Source organism: Lithobates pipiens, unplaced genomic scaffold, assembly GCF_037356315.1.
Source record: "Lithobates pipiens isolate NorthernLeopardFrog02 unplaced genomic scaffold, aLitPip1_a1.2 Scaffold_18, whole genome shotgun sequence".
Taxonomy (NCBI): domain Eukaryota; kingdom Metazoa; phylum Chordata; class Amphibia; order Anura; family Ranidae; genus Lithobates; species Lithobates pipiens.
Window position 1 is genome coordinate 341713313 of NW_027507758.1, and position 15875 is coordinate 341729187.

At 42.7% G+C, this 15875-nt stretch overlaps 1 protein-coding gene across 2 annotated transcripts in view; it reads right to left on the minus strand.

Annotated features, from left to right (window-relative positions):
- The window catches only part of KCNQ5 (potassium voltage-gated channel subfamily Q member 5), a 670041-nt gene extending 664763 nt beyond the window's left edge, over positions 1-5278 (minus strand). The window contains exon 1 of one of the 2 annotated variants that reach the window (XM_077487389.1): positions 4176-5278. In XM_077487389.1, the coding sequence (XP_077343515.1) occupies positions 4176-4573 (398 nt within the window). In that variant the 5' untranslated portion in view covers positions 4574-5278. The remainder of the gene's footprint in view (positions 1-4175) is intronic. The other variant, XM_077487388.1, reaches the window with a different exon arrangement.
- Between the last annotated feature and the right edge of the window lie 10597 nt (positions 5279-15875).

A 15875-nucleotide genomic window follows, 5' to 3' on the forward strand; every position in this document is an offset into this window, starting at 1 on the left:
TCATTAACCTATTAATCTCTTGCAACAGGATCCATCAAGAACAAGTGCAACAAGATGTGCCCATCTTTGTAATGAACTATTATTCATAGGGCAATAGCTCTTGGACCATTTTCACACAAAACCTCTACAAGTCACATTTTCTGTAACGTGTATCGAAAACCAAAAGCAGCTTTCCTATTCTTAGATGTGATGGCTGCAGTGTTTTTCTTTTTTTAGCCTTTTTTTTCCTTTATTTTCACCCGGTGAGTAACACATTTCCAGTCTGAAGCTGGCTCCACTCCAATGAAAGAGCAAGGGGGAGAATCTTTGACAGCAGCATTGTCTACCTGGGGAAGTTAGATTTAGAAGGACTTGACCAAATAAAAGTTGGTTTTCAGCTAACATGTTTTTATGTTAAGTTTATATTTTTGTTTATGTTATAGCAACAGTTTTTGTTTTTCCCTTTTGGGATAACGTTTTTACATAATTAAATAACAGCTGACCATTGTAAGGACCGCATTCGTGTTGAAAGGTTTGTCTCAACCCTCTGTCACTTTTGCTGGTTTGTTAAAAGAAGTTAAAAAATAGACCTACAGGCCTGAATCCCCAATTTAAAATCAAGGAAAAAAGCCTAAAAATAATAAAAAAAATGTGGCCACCACAACTAAGAATTGGTTAACTGTAATATATGAATTATTTGTTTTTGGGTTTAGATACACTGGGGTGATTTACTAAAACTGGAGAGTGAAAATTTGGTGCAGTTCTGCATTGTAGTCAATCTAACTTCAGCTTGTTCAATTAAGATTTGACAAAAAAAACTTGGAAGCCGATTGGTTTCTATGCAGAGCTGCACCAGATTTTGCACGCTACAGTTTTAGTAAATCAATCCCACTTATTGTAGCTATGATAATGCACTTGCAACACAATTGAGTACTGTCCTTGATACTTTTTATTTACACAAAAAATTTAATTTTTCAGGATCTCTAGATTTCTGGGGGTTCTACCCTTTTCTTATAAGGCCCAAGCAGTACCAGTGTGGTACTGCTTGGACCTTCAAGGAAAGGGTTAAACACATCCAAAGTGTGCCCTGATAATGTAATGCTGAACCCCAGGGAAACGAAAAATGGACTGTCCTTGCATTACATGGGTTAAATGCTTGTTTAGGTCTAGGTGACCCCAAAAAGCAGCTTTACTCCCTCGGTCCTCCATTTGAGGAGGCTCCCTTCAGGCGGTAAGACTGGTCTCTGCAGCCCAACTCCCCTCCCCCCCCCCCCCATGCTCTGCTGGTTGAAGGTCCTCTGACATCATCAAGTCCAATGTAGAGGCCATAGATCTGCACTGGACATGAGGATGCCAAAGAACCGTCCACTGCCAGAGCATAGGGGAGTAGAGGAACACGCCGGCTGCCTGGAATTAGGTACATAAAAATTATTTTTGTGCCATTGAAGATCTAAATAAACATTTAGCCCTCGTACACATTGAATGCAACTTTGAAATTGTACATCTTCATCTAAAATTGCAAGATTTCAAAGCTGCATGTCAGTGCGACTTCAGGAGCGACTTTGAAAACATCTGTGCGTTTTCATATACAGATGTCTATTCAAGTCGCACCCAAAATCACCAAACGTAGTGTAGGAACTACTTTTTCAAATCGATGGGGCACCCCAAAGTCGGCATAGCATTGATTTGAACATGGCCATTGCTGACAATAGAGTGCGACTTATCATGCGATTTGCCCTGTCAAATAGCATGACAGGTCTCTCCAATGGGAACGAGGGCTAAAAGCAGTGTTAAACCTTACATATACCCAGTGAAGGGACTAGCCTCAGGTGATACACAGAGCTTAAACAAATCCTCCCACATAAGTTGTATCTGTCTATCTGCAGTCTTCTCTACTTCTGTTCAAAGTGCTAAATTTTAAAGTTTGTCTGAGAAATCAGAAAAAAGGGGGTAGAGAGCTGAAGTTACACTCTGAAATTACACTCTTAGAGTAAGGAGAACTCTGAGAGCTTATTGAAGGAAAGGGGTGCACTCCTCTCCACACAACACACAGGAACAAAGCTGAGACTGCCAACTAGCTGGTGGTCCCTCCTCTGTCACCATTTTTTTCTTGGTGTCAGAAAAACTTTTCAGAAGTGGCTCAAGATGATAGCAGAGGAAGGAAGTAGCAGACAAAAGTGACACTTAGTGCTCTTAACTTAGGCAAATATACACTATAAAGCAGCTTTTCTCAACCTTTTAAACACAGGGGAACCCTTGAAATAACATTCCAGTCTCGGGGAACCCTACTAAAACTGACTATGTCTACAACTCATGATACAGTACTGTGGTGGTCAGTGGGAAGAATGCTCTTTACACTTGTCGTCATTGGGAAGAATTACCCCCTTACAGATAGCTAGAAAGACCAATGGACTCAGTGGGAACTTATCTGAGTGGCAGAAATTGCTCATTGCTCAGGAAACCCTTACTAAACATGACTATACCTCTACAACTCATGATGCATTTGTGTTATGGTCAGTGGATAGAATTACCTCCTTACAGAAAGCTAAATAGATCAATGGTCTCAGTGGGAACTTATCTGAGTGCAGAAATTGCTAATTGCTCAGGGAACCCCTACTAAAAATGACTATACCTCTACAACTCATGATGCATTTGTGTGATGGTCAGCAGAAAGAATTGCCTCCTTACATATAGCTAAAAAGATCAATGGTGTCAGTGGGAACTTATCTGAGTGTCAGAAATTGCTCATTGCTCAGAGAACCCCTAGCAATTTCTGGAGGAACCCTAGGGTTCCATGGAAGCCGGGTTGTGAAACCCTGCTATAGAGCGATATGATTTGTTCATATTTCATACCTGAGGTGTACAACCACTTTAGAGGGTTTGTTCACACTTGAATACATCTCTAATGCTTAACAAATGCTTCTATAGTGCTAGTATGGGCTTTAGGCTTACGTTAATGAGCTCTATTATGGGTGTTAGACTGGTGTTTTACAAGCGTTAATGATGAGTTAAAAATGCTCCTCATATGCCCTATGGGCAGTTTTGAAATGTTTGATGAGCATTAAGGCCCGTTATAACTTCTCCACAAGCGCCTATTCCATTACAGTTAATAAACTAATCTTAACTCCCTGAAACCACAATGCAACTGCCTGCCAGAGCGTTTCCGAAGCACTACCATAGACTTGAATGGGAGGCGTTGAAAGGCTTCAAATGCCTCCTGACTCAACATGAGACTTTAATTTTGAAGCAACGGGGCGCTAACCCTTAATGTTTTGATAGTGTAAACAGCACTGTATGCTGTCCATTGTATCATTTGCCTAGGCATTTGAGGGGTGTTTTTTTTTTTTTTTTACTCCTCTCAAATACCTGCTTTTAATGCCAGTGTGGTGACCTTATCCTTACCCATACACTTGCAGTGTGGGGCAGCCCATATTTCCTTTCCCTGGATTACATTTTCAGGGAAAGCTTTTGAGGTATCTACTCCCTTCTTCTAAGGTCCAACCACCAGTACTACCTGGACCTTAGAGGAAGGTTCAGTGGAACATTTTTCTTTCCCAGGATTACATTTTTAGGATAAGCTTTTGAGATGTCTACCCCCTTCCTCTAAGGTCCAACCAACAGTACTACCTGGACCTTAGAGGAAGGTTCAGTGGAATGTTTTTTCTTTCCCAGGATTACGTTTTTTCAGGGCAAACTTTTGAGATGTCTACCCCCTTCTTCTAAGGTCCAACCACCAGTACTACCTGGACCTTAGAGGAAGGTTCAGTGGAACATTTTTCTTTCCCAGGATTACATTTTCAGGGCAAACTTTTGAGATGTCTACCCCCTTCTTCTAAGGTCCTACCTGGACCATAGAGGAAGGTTCAGTGGAACATTTTTTCTTTCCCAGGATTACATTTTCAGGGCAAGCTTTTGAGATGTCTACCCCCTTCCTCTAAGGTCCAACCACCAGTACTACCTGGACCGTAGAGGAAGGTTCAGTGGAACATTTTTTCTTTCCCAGGAGATGGACTTTTTTTTTTTTTTTAAAGTATCACAAACAGTACTTAATTGTTTCATTAGAAGGGACAACACACAACAACGTTGATCGGATAGAATTCAGCAAACTTCCAATGTAGAAAGCAACCCCCTCCCAATCCAGAAATGATGGCCCACCAGGGATGGACCTGTGAAAGCAGTGAAATGGATGTACTCACACGAAGACGTGGTAGACAAAAGCCCAGCCCCTGGGTCTCTCCAGCACGTTGTAGAGATAGTTTTGAAGCTTCCTGTACTTGACGTTCCTCCTGCAGCTCTGACTGCTATTATAAGACAGCGGCTTCCCCAACAAGCTCATCCGAGCTCCCTGCTTCCCTCGCCGGCTCTCCTGCAGGTTCCCCACTCCTGCCCCAGCGCTCCGGGCCGATTCACCTGTCCCCAGCAGTAGTAAGCCATCTCCTCGGTTGGAGTTGAGGAGGACCCTGCTGCCCCGGCCGCTCTCCACATCCTTCATGCCGTAGTAGCGCTCTCTGCCCCGTCCTCTCCCTCCGGAGCCGCTCTTCATCCAGAGCCCAGAGCCGCCAGGCTCCTCGCCACCGCTATGGTTACGGGGCATGGCATCCCCGGCACACAGGGCACCGCCTGGAGAGAGAGGGAGATCGCAGGCTGACTGCTGTCAGATCAGATCGGGCACACAGCACATGTCACAAATCCTTCACTGTCATTTAAACTTCGGCATAGTCTTCAAGGAGCAGTCCGCCTTGCCATCGGATGGATCATCCCACCCCACCGGTGTCTGCCTCCTTCACTCACACCAGTAACCCTTCACCAAGTCATAGATCCAGTGCGATCATCAATATAGAGCTCAGGGATGGGGGGGCTGTCATCAGCTGTCACTGGAACCTGTAGATGATCCCATCAGCCTGGAGCTGGAATTCCCTTGCTCTGTGCACAGGAGGGGCCACAGCACTCAATGCAAACACAAGTGATCCCACAGCTCCCTACATCCACTGCTGGAGGAGGAAAAAACAACAGATCACACACATAGGATCAAGTGGCTGTCAAAGTAGAGGGGGGGGGGGGCAGGCAAGTCCAACTTGTAGGCAGCTCCTAGCCCTCCCTCCTAACTTTTAAATCCCAGCACTTGCACTAGTCAATGGAGGGACTGCTGAGCACTTCTTCATGTGCTTGATCTGGGCTCTCTACAGCTTTGCTGCTGCTGATGTGGGAGTGGAGGAGGGTGGGGGGGATGAACAGAAGCTGTTAACACTGCGACTACGGGCTGGAGTGTGGGGGAGAGGCAGCTGGCTACATTCCTCCTTCCTCACCACTGCATCTTCGCTTTCTATTTCCTACAAGTCTACAGCCCCAAGTCACAGGTGCAACCACAAACTTCAAGGGAGGGGGGTAAGTGGCTCCTGCTGCTGCTGCTGCTGCTTCAATATTATATAAGACAGCAAGAGCTAACCCTTTAAATAGCTTTGAGGGTAGAAGTAGAAGCAGCTGCCTAGTCTGTGAACCCTTTTTACAGGATTAGGAGAAAATGCTCAATGACATATTTCAAAGAAATCATTAATGAGATTCTATTCTTTCCTCAAATGTCAAATGGCTTCCAAAGCTGCTGGAGGGTGATTTATTTAAAAAGATGAACTTCAGGGAGAATGCTTCCTTGCAGTGGGGTTGCCCCAATGCTCCTTTAGGTGTAAGGGGCACCAAAAGCATCCTCACGCTCTATTCTACTCCCCTGCACTCCAACAGCACACTGTCCCTAGGTGTCCTCAGGCTCTGAAGAGCTAGGGGGTCTGCATTGGACTTGATGAATCAAGATAATTAGTGCTGAGAAATACAGGCAGATAATTATCCATTATGTCATACCATGAGTTGTGTGATTGGCCCCAAACGTAACTTCCCTTTGACACAGGAGTATGTCCAGCAGTGCAAATGGTACATTCATTCCAAGACCCACCTCTTCTAAGAAGCAGGACAACACAGGACGGACCAAGCGCCTTGAGGCGATTCAATTCGCATTTGCAGCGCTATACAAATCATTCATTCATTCATTCAGAACTGGCAGGAACCAGTGGGATGTAGTTACAATGTAGTTTAATTAAAGGTGTTACGGTTTTACACTATGTTGGTCTTATCTACTTTTGTATGGGCACACGGAAATTGAGGAATTGCTAACGGGAGAGTTAATTGAGGATTGGTTATCCGTTGAATGAACCGAAGGCTCATTGTATGGTGAAGTCTGGTGAGTGGCTATTCTTTGAGGTGGTGGTGGCATGATCTTGTTTTTGGGTGATATATGTGGAACACCCACCAGAAGGTGAACGTGAATAAAGTTGAAACAACGGGAGCTGATTGAAAAGAACCATTGCATAAAAAGGACTGTGATCTAATGATTTAATGATTGAATAAGATATGAATTCACATGAAACTTATGATACAATATAATTAGTCTTTTTTTTGGTTAAAACTGTTTGGGGGTTATTTTGGGGTGATTACTCTTTGCGACAATAGAGGTAGTGTATATATATATATATATATATATATATATATATATATATATATATATATATATATATATATATATATATATATATATATATATATATATATATATATATATATATATGAGTTTGGTACACATTCGGTTTGACTATACTTTATAAATTGGGGAGGACTATTAGAAGGAGGCGCAACCCCCAAATATATATTGAGCACTTATCTTTAACCCACGGAGTGGGTGAGTTAGATTGGGTTTGCAGTGCACCTATAGGGAAAGAAGGGGTAGGTCTGAGCGCCGGTACAATTATAACATTTTTTTTCGGGATGTAGTTACACTCATCTACTGTCGGGAGAAGTCAGTCCAGAAGTGGTCTTCATGGAAGAATTGTGTCAAAAAGCCATACATTGAAAACAAGGCTAAGAGACTCAACTATGAATGTAAACATAGAAACTGGGGTGCAGGAAAATGGCAGTAGGTGTTCTAGATTGATGAGTCAAAGTTTGAAACATTTGGCTGTAGCAGTAGGCAGTTTGTTCAATGAAGAGCTGGAGAGCAGTACAATAATGAGTGTCTGCGGGCAATAGTAAAGCATGGTGGAGGTTCCCTGCAAGTTTGGGGCTGCATTTCTGCAAATGGAGTACAAGATTGGAGGTTAAAATGGTTGTAAACCCATTAAAAAAGAAAAAAACACCTGCAAGACAAAGTCATAATGAGCTAGAATGCATAGGTGACCATACAAAGCACCGGCCGACTACATCACTCCCCCGGGGGTTACTTGCGGGGAATCACGGCTCCGGTGCTGTGATTGGCCGGAAGCCACGAGGACGTCACTCCTGCGCATGCGTGCGGTAACGGCAAACTCACTGAAGCACGTTTGTGTCAGGGCACATGTACCAATGACGTTGGCAAGTGAAAATACAGGGGATATGTCCTAAACCGTGCAGGTTTAGGAGATACCCTGGGTAGCTACAGGTAAGCCTTATTATAGGCTTACATACCTCCCAACATTTTGAGATGGGATTGAGGGACACCTACTATCAAATGTATGTAGGCATAGGACACGCCCGCTGCCACACCCCCTTAAAGGAGAAATAACAAAAAAAGGTTAATTAAATACACGGGGACTTTTTTTTTACCATTACTATTCATTTATATTAGCTTTTCAAATGTACAAATGCAGCAATTTAGTAATTGGATGAAAGGTTTAGCACTGGGAAACACTTTTTGAAATATAAAAAGTGCATTTTATATACAGCTATATAGATCAGACCAAAATGAGGGACAAATGAGGAGGACAGAGGGACAGAGGGACATTGCTCCAAATCAGGGACAATCCCTCAAAATCAGGGACAGTTGGGAGCTATGGGCTTAGCTGTAGCAAAAAGTGGTCTGTAAGGGTTTACAACCATTTTAATGGTGTCTTTAGTGCTGAGAAATACAGGCAGAGTTTTATCCATCATGTCATACCATGATGTGTGTGATTGGCCCCAAAACTTAAAGGGTGGGGGGTAAATTGGCTGCTGCTGCTTCCACATTATATAAGCCCAGCAAGAGCCGACTCTTTAAATACCTTTGGGCAGGGCCGTCTTTAAAATTGATTGGACCCTGGGCAAAAATTGTCTTAGGGCCCCCCTCCCCCCATGCAATTTCGCTCTCCACCTTCTCTGAGACATAAAATAAATAGCAGCTAGACTTAAAATCAGTTTACTGTATCAGATCAGGCAGCGATTGCGATTGGTTTCCAGAGGTTACAGCATATCATTACTGCTTACTGACTGGTTGCTAGAGGTTACAGCACTCCTTAAGGCTCGCTGATTAGTTGCTAGAGGTTACAGCACATTTCTGCTTGTTGATTGACTGCTAGAGATTGCTGTACAGTAATACTGCTCACTGGTTGCTATAGGTTACAGCACAACTTGTCTTCACTTCAGGGGGGCATGATATACCTATGAATGATGCCTTTATTTATATATCAATGCAGTTGGCCTCAGCTATTTACATATGCATGTCACTTCTATTTACATATGAATGCCAGTATTTACATGTAAACACAGGTCTGCAGGTGAGTCATCTATACACAATAGGGCAGAGCTGGGCAGCATTAGTAGCAGCACAGGACTAAAACTTCAAGGGACAAGGGAATGTAAACTGGGATAGTTGGCAAGTATGAGGCAGCTGCTTTGGGCCCCACAACAATGACAGGGCCAAGGGCAGCTCCCCCTTTTGCCCTGCCTTAAAGACAGCCCTGGCTTTGGGGTAGAAGTAGAAGCACCTGCCTAGTCTGTGAACCCTTTTGCAGGATTAGGAGAAAATGCTCAATGACATATTTCAAAGAAACCAATAATAGGATCCAATTCTTTCTTCAAATGTCAAATGGCTTCCAAAGCTGCTGGAGGATCATCTATTTAAAAAGCTGATCATTAGGGAGAATGATCCCTTGCAGTGGGGTTACCCCAATGCTTGTTTAGGTCTAAGGCTGGATTCACACCTATGCATTTTTAGTGCTTTTTGCATTCACATATTTACAGCAGAAAGAAACGTTTCAAAGGCACGCAGGACCCCTTCATCCTTAAGGGGTCTTGCGTGGCTCCGAAACGTCACTTTCTACTGTAAATATGGATTCACTGATTAAAGTTTTGGAACCATTTTTGGAGATCCTGGTGTGCTGGTGACATTTTGTTCTTTGACTATACACGGTTCCAGCTAGTGGTCACTGCAGCACCCATTTCTAAATGAAATGTATATCTATTGTGGCCCCCCAACGAATCCCAGAGCGCCGGGGGCCACAAACGATATATATGCTGGCTGCCTTGGAAAGGGCAGGGAGGGGGTGGGACGAGTGCTGTGTATACAGTGAGCATTTCCTGTTTAAACGGCGGCTTCTGTAATAGGAAGTCCTGTCTCCTGCACTGCCATTGGATGACTGTTCTGTCCATCATTGGAGGTGGGACTTTGTATTAAAGAGGCTGCCGAGAAAACAGTTTTTCCTGAATGTAATGTGTTGGTGCTCATCCCGTCCCCCTCCCTGTCCCCTCCAAGGCGGCAGAGGGGCATGGATCAGTCTGCACTGATGGCAATAGTGTGTTTGCATTCATGGCAATGGGGGTGCTGCATTCATGGAAATGGGGGTGCTGCATTCATGGCAATGGTGGAACTGCATTCATGGCAATGGGGGTGCTGCATTCTTGGCAATGGGGGTGCTGCATTCACGGCAATGGGGATGCTACATTCATGGCAATGGGGGTGCTGCAATTATGGCAATGGGCTGCTGCATTCATGGTAATGGTGGGGCTGCATTCATGGCAATGGTGGGGCTGCATGCATGGCAATGGGGGTGCTGCATTCATGGCAATGGGATGTTGCCTTTATGGGAATGGGGGTGCTGCCTTTATGGCAATGGGGGTGCTGCATTCATCGCAATGGGGGAGCTGCATTTATGGCAATGGGGATGCTGCAGGCATGGCAATGGGGGTGCTGCATTCATGGCAATGGGGGGGCTGCAATTATGACAATTGGGGTGCTGCAATTATGGTAATGGGGGTGCTGCATTCATGGCAATGGTGGGACAGCATTCATGGCAATAGAGATGCTGCATTTATGGTAATGGGGGTGCTGCAATTATGGCAATGGGGGTGCTGCATTCATGGCAATGGTGGCGCTGCATTCATGGCAATAGTGGGGCTGCATGCATGGCAATGGGGGTGCCACATTCATGGAAATGGGGGAGCTGCATTTATGGCAGTGGGGGTGCTGCCTTTATGGCAATGGGGGTTCTGCATTCATGGCAATGGGGAGCTGCATTCATGGCAATGGGGATTCTGTATGCATTGCAATGAGGGTGCTGCATTCATGTCAATGGGGGTGCTGCAATTATGGCAATGGGGGTGCTGCATTCTTGGCAATGGTGGGGCTGCATTGATGGCAATGGAGGTGCTGCAATAATGGCAATGGGGTGCTGCATTGATGGCAATGGAGGTGCTGCATTGATGGCAATGGAGGTGCTGCATTTATGGCAATGGAGGTGCTGCATTCATGGCAATGAAGGTGCTGCATTTATGGCAATGGAGGTGCTGCATTCATGGCAATGGAGGTGCTGCATTCATGGCAATGGAGGGTGCTGCATTCATGGCAATGGGGGGTGCTGCATTCATGGCAATGGGGGGTGCTGCATTCATGGCAATAGGGGGTGCTGCATTCATGGAACTTGTGAGGCTGCAGATAGGCACTGATTAGGCTGTATTGATGGGCACTGATCCTTATTTTGCTTCATAATTCTCTATTTAAAAATTAAAAAATTTTCCCCTGAAACTTCCCTCTTAAAGTGAAGGTGTGTGTTATAGACCGATAAATATAGTATATCCAAAAAACATGCCTGAGCTCATCCTTAGACTCTTCACGACACACAGCTACAAGAGAATTCTTGTATTAGTGCTCAGACGAACACACAAATTTTAATGGTTTCAAAGAATGTCAGGCAAAATGGTCGGCCCTCACCCGTGTTCACTTCATCAAATCTTGCCCTCTTTGAAAAAAGATTGGACACCCCTGCCCTAGACACTTAAGTTTACATATGTTTCAATTTAAGGGTTCTCCATGAAAAGATCCAAATGAAGAGATCCAAAAATGTTACTTTTAAAAATACTGAATTCCAGACAAACAGCTAAATGCAAAGCTGGTACATTCCTATGTGAACTATACCTCCCAACTTTTTCAGATGGCAACGAGGAACACTTATTAGGAAAAGTATGTAGGCATTGGACACGCCCCCTGCCACACCCCCTTAAACGAGAAATATACAAAAAAAAATTGTTGAACCCACAAATTGCTTTTAATTACCACCACTATTCCTTTATATTAGCTTTTGAAATTTACAAATGCAGCAATTTAGAAATCGGATGAAAGGTTTAGAACTGGGAAACACTATTTGAAAGTCAAAAAGTGCCTTTTATATACAAATATATAGATCAGACCAAAATGAGGGAAAATGAGGAATAAAAAGGGACAGAGGGGCTTTGTTCCAAATCAGGGACAGATCCTTGAAATCAGGGACAGTTGGGAGCTATGTTGAACTGTCTAATGCAGTTTTTACTTTTGCCTGGGCAAGAATGACACTGCACTTCTGGTGCCTCATGATGAATGTGCGCCAGTGGATTCCATGCCAAAACCTGGCCTGTGGGACCTGGCAGTGGCTTTTGGCATATCTGCTCACGCACAGGATTTTCCCCCACACATACGCAAAGAAACCACAGTAATGGAGGCCCTGGATCTGCTGCAGGTCTCTGCTGGGTCCCAAAGGCCAGTAGAGCCAATCGTCAATTATGGAGGCACTGGTGGGAGGGGCAGCTCCACTGCAATGAGGATTTTTACTTTTCCGGGAGTTGGGCTTTAATTTAAACTTGTAATAGATATCCTGCAAAACATATCTTTCTATGCTGTTGAAAAACATATCTGGAACGTAGGTTCCACCCTGTAAAATTTACCATAGCAGGAATTTTTAGGAAGACTCCTAAATTGGAGGGTAAAACACAATTATCTGGGAAACATCTGTTTTAATAGAAATCTGCAATCAAGCAAGATCACAGTGATACAGTGAAGATTTAAATGATGAAGATCTTGCAAAGTAATAAGCAGTGGAAAATCAGTGATTTTATATACTGTATATATATATATATATATATATATATATATATATATATATATATATATATATATATATATATATATATATATATATATATATATATATTAGTATTTCTATGCTTTCTGTTTATACAACACGTAGGTTTTTATAAGAGAAGCAGAAGAATGAACACATGCGTAGAAAACAGAGAAATATTTTCACATAAGCATTTGCTTATAATTAAAACAGTAGATCAGCAGGCACAGATCGTGGAGATAGAATGACCCTTAATTCTCAGGAAATACCCACAGAGACAGGTCACAATGATTGCTTGGAGAGATCAGAGCAGACACAGCACTACATCTCTATCCTGGAAGCTCAATTTCTGTGTAGTCAAATAATGTCTTTCCTTCTCACAGATCAATTGTACATTTTAACTTTGAATGCTGTTTAAAGGTGCAGCCTTTGTACTGCCACCAATGGAAATGATCCCAGTTTAATAGGATAAGAACATTTCATGTTTATGCATGGCTTGTGAAATATGGTCCAGAGTTTAAATTAAAGAGGGGAAAACTAATTTAGCTGGAAATGCAAGTGACTGAAAAATACCTATACGTCATTTTCCTAGTCGGATGCCAGCATAACTGATCTCATATCTGAAGTGAGAACATCCAAATATTTAGGAACTTGTCATTCATGGTAGTGGTGATCCAAAAGTGCTACATAACATAACATGTGAAACAATTCAGAACTCCAAGGGTTAAAGTGCATCTCTAAAACAACAAATAGTGTAGCGCTAATTTAAATAATGATATATTCACAAGGGAAAATATCTGTGTATGAACAATCATGTATGCTGAAAAAAACAGTGGATAAAGTCCTCTATAATATAGCTAATACACGTGAATTGTGATAAGAAATTTTCTTCAGAAGAGATAGACGTTTCACTGATCAGGTGTAACCAGATGTGTCAACTTGTCTGAAGTGATCTAGAAGGTAGGTGGAATACTCTTACCAGATGAGGTGGACTCGTCAGTCTTACGACAGTTGAGTCATGCCCCTGTTGAAGACATTCTTTGTCGAAACGCGTAGGGCTCGCATCTAGCACCCCCACATTGCTTTTATTTTGTTCTTTTTGTGATCACTTGTCATAATTCATGTCCTTTTTTATGACTTTTTAAATAAATACCTGATGGTAATTTTTTTTGACCTGCACCATTTGGAGCTTTCTTTTTTCTTCATTACCATTCTTGTGAACCTCTCCTGCATCCGGGGCCCGAATTTCAATTGGGTCACACCCGATCCGGACAACTTGAGGAACATCCTGAGAGACGCCTCCCACGGCTTTTTCACCGTTTGGAGCCTTCCTAGAATCCGGTTTGACTACCTCCAATCCATCATCTGGTCCCATGTGTGGACCCCAAGCGTTTTTGACTCAACTGTCGTAAGACTGGCGAGTCCACCTCATCTGGTAAGAATATTCCACCTACCTTCTAGATCACTTCAGACAAGTTGACACATCTGGTTACACCTGATCAGTGAAACGTCTATCTCTTCTGAAGAAAATTTCTTATCACAATTCACGTGTATTAGCTATATTATAGAGGACTTTATCCACTGTTTTTTTCAGCATACATGATTGTTCATACACAGATATTTTCCCTTGTGAATATATCATTATTTAAATAAGCGCTACACTATTTGTTGTTTTATATTTTTGAACTTTGTTTGTTTGAAGTGTTGGCAGCTGGTTTTTACCCTTTCTTCAGTTTAACATAGCGTGGTGTTTTCCCCCCTACCTCCACTTTTGTAAAGTGCATCTCTACCCGCAAACCTTTTTTTTTTTTTGGATAGAATGGAGAAAGGTTAGAACCTCTGTCAGGTTTTATTCCTATCTGGGGCTAGATAATGGTATCCATACAGTACATGCTTTGATTTTATTATCTGATCGATGTGTGATTTGATCAAAACAATCAAATTTGCAGACAATGGAATGGTAATATATTTCCATTGAAGAAGGAAAGGGGAAAGAGAGGCACCAAGCCGCCAACAATGTATCATATTTATTGTATAAAATATGCAGTTAAAAGATGCACTCACAAACGTCAGTGTAAAGCGAGCATGTGACTAGCTCCACAGAGGTCACCAGTGGGGAGTCCGATCCAGGCTGAAGCGGCCAGGGTGATAGGTCTGCTGCGAGGCTTCATGCAGGGGTAATGGTAAGCCGTTGAGAAGCTCCCACGAGGGATCCAAACTTTTAGGGGAGCTGTCAGCTGCCAATGATGCAGGAGCCAATCAGGAGCGTGTTTCGGAGGATAGGTCCTGCCTCCTTCAGCAGCCGCCGAATTGCAAGGGTTAAAATGCATCTCTACCCCAAATCTTTTTTTTTTTGATAGAATTAAGAAAGGTTAGAACCCTTGTCAGATTTTATTGCTATCTGGGGTTCCATAATGGTGACCATACATGCTTTGATTTTATTGTCTGACCAATGTGTGATTTGATCAAGCAATCAAAACTGCTAACAACTGAATAGTAATCGTTTCCCATCCAATCGACTTAGATAAGATTTAGATCAGATTCAATGAAACAGTAGATTGGCCAGGGCAGAAAATTATTGATCATTTTGCATCGATCGTTTGTTCATAAAGTAGATCATATTTCAATTGATCAGTTTTTAATATTTAACGGGTGAAGTAGAGATGTGATTGGTTATTTACAATTGCAAATTAAGATCACAGTGTAACTATTCATTAAAACCAACATATGTTGCCCATATGTGGCATGTTGGTTGTAAGTGTTGTCAATTGTAGACCAATTTTCCTATTGGAAGAGGCCAATTAGAAATTAAATTAGTAATTTACTGATGTACGTGGGGACACCATTAGACAGATTTTTTGTCACGTTGTGTTTTGGGACAACCTTTTAGTGGACAGGAAGTGAGGGAATATGTGCAATTGGTAAACAGACCGCAATAAAAAGTTGAGGAAAGTGAAATAATAGCTCTGGACCTGTAGGGTTATCCCACTGGTACTGCTATTCTAAAGTACAGTATTGATGTTGGTGTGAATGATCTGGTTCCCAGGCAGGCTTCTACACCCCAGAGGGTCTCCACAGTCTCCTTGGCTTGTAGTGTAATGTAAGAAAAATTGAAATTCCAATTATTCCAATAAAAGCCAAGGAGGGCAATAAAAAAAAAAAGTAGCTATTATGTTTTGGGGATCCAAGTGCACCCTCTTTATCAGGACTAGAAAAAACATGAGGACATCTTCATGTCAATCTGATATCAATGCAATATCCTCTCCTGGGGGTCATATTTAATACCAAATACGCAATAGTACTGAAATTATAAAAAAAATGAATGCCATGTAGCATTGAATTGATAATCAATATAAAAGAACTTCAAACAGATGTGAGAACAGATGTGATTGGAAGCCTGGGGGGTCTGAGACAATCAGCAAGCTTTCACTACATCTTTTGCACATCCATCGCTATCATTCCTGTCGTGATTGGCTCAGACCCTCTTAGCTTCCAACACTGCCACTCCTCTGAGTACAGACACACCTTCTTCTTCGTTCGTTCCTCCCCTGCATCTTTTTTGGCACTATTTTAGTCTTATAAGCATGGCTGTTTTGTTCATATGGTTGCTGCCAAACTCACTGCTGAGGACTCAGGTCTCAGATTACACTCAGCTCTCCTCTCACAGCTGTGTAGTGTGTGACATCAGATCCCTGCCCCCTGGCTGCTGACTATCAGAAATGCTGTGTACACTTTGATAAGTAGCAGTTACAA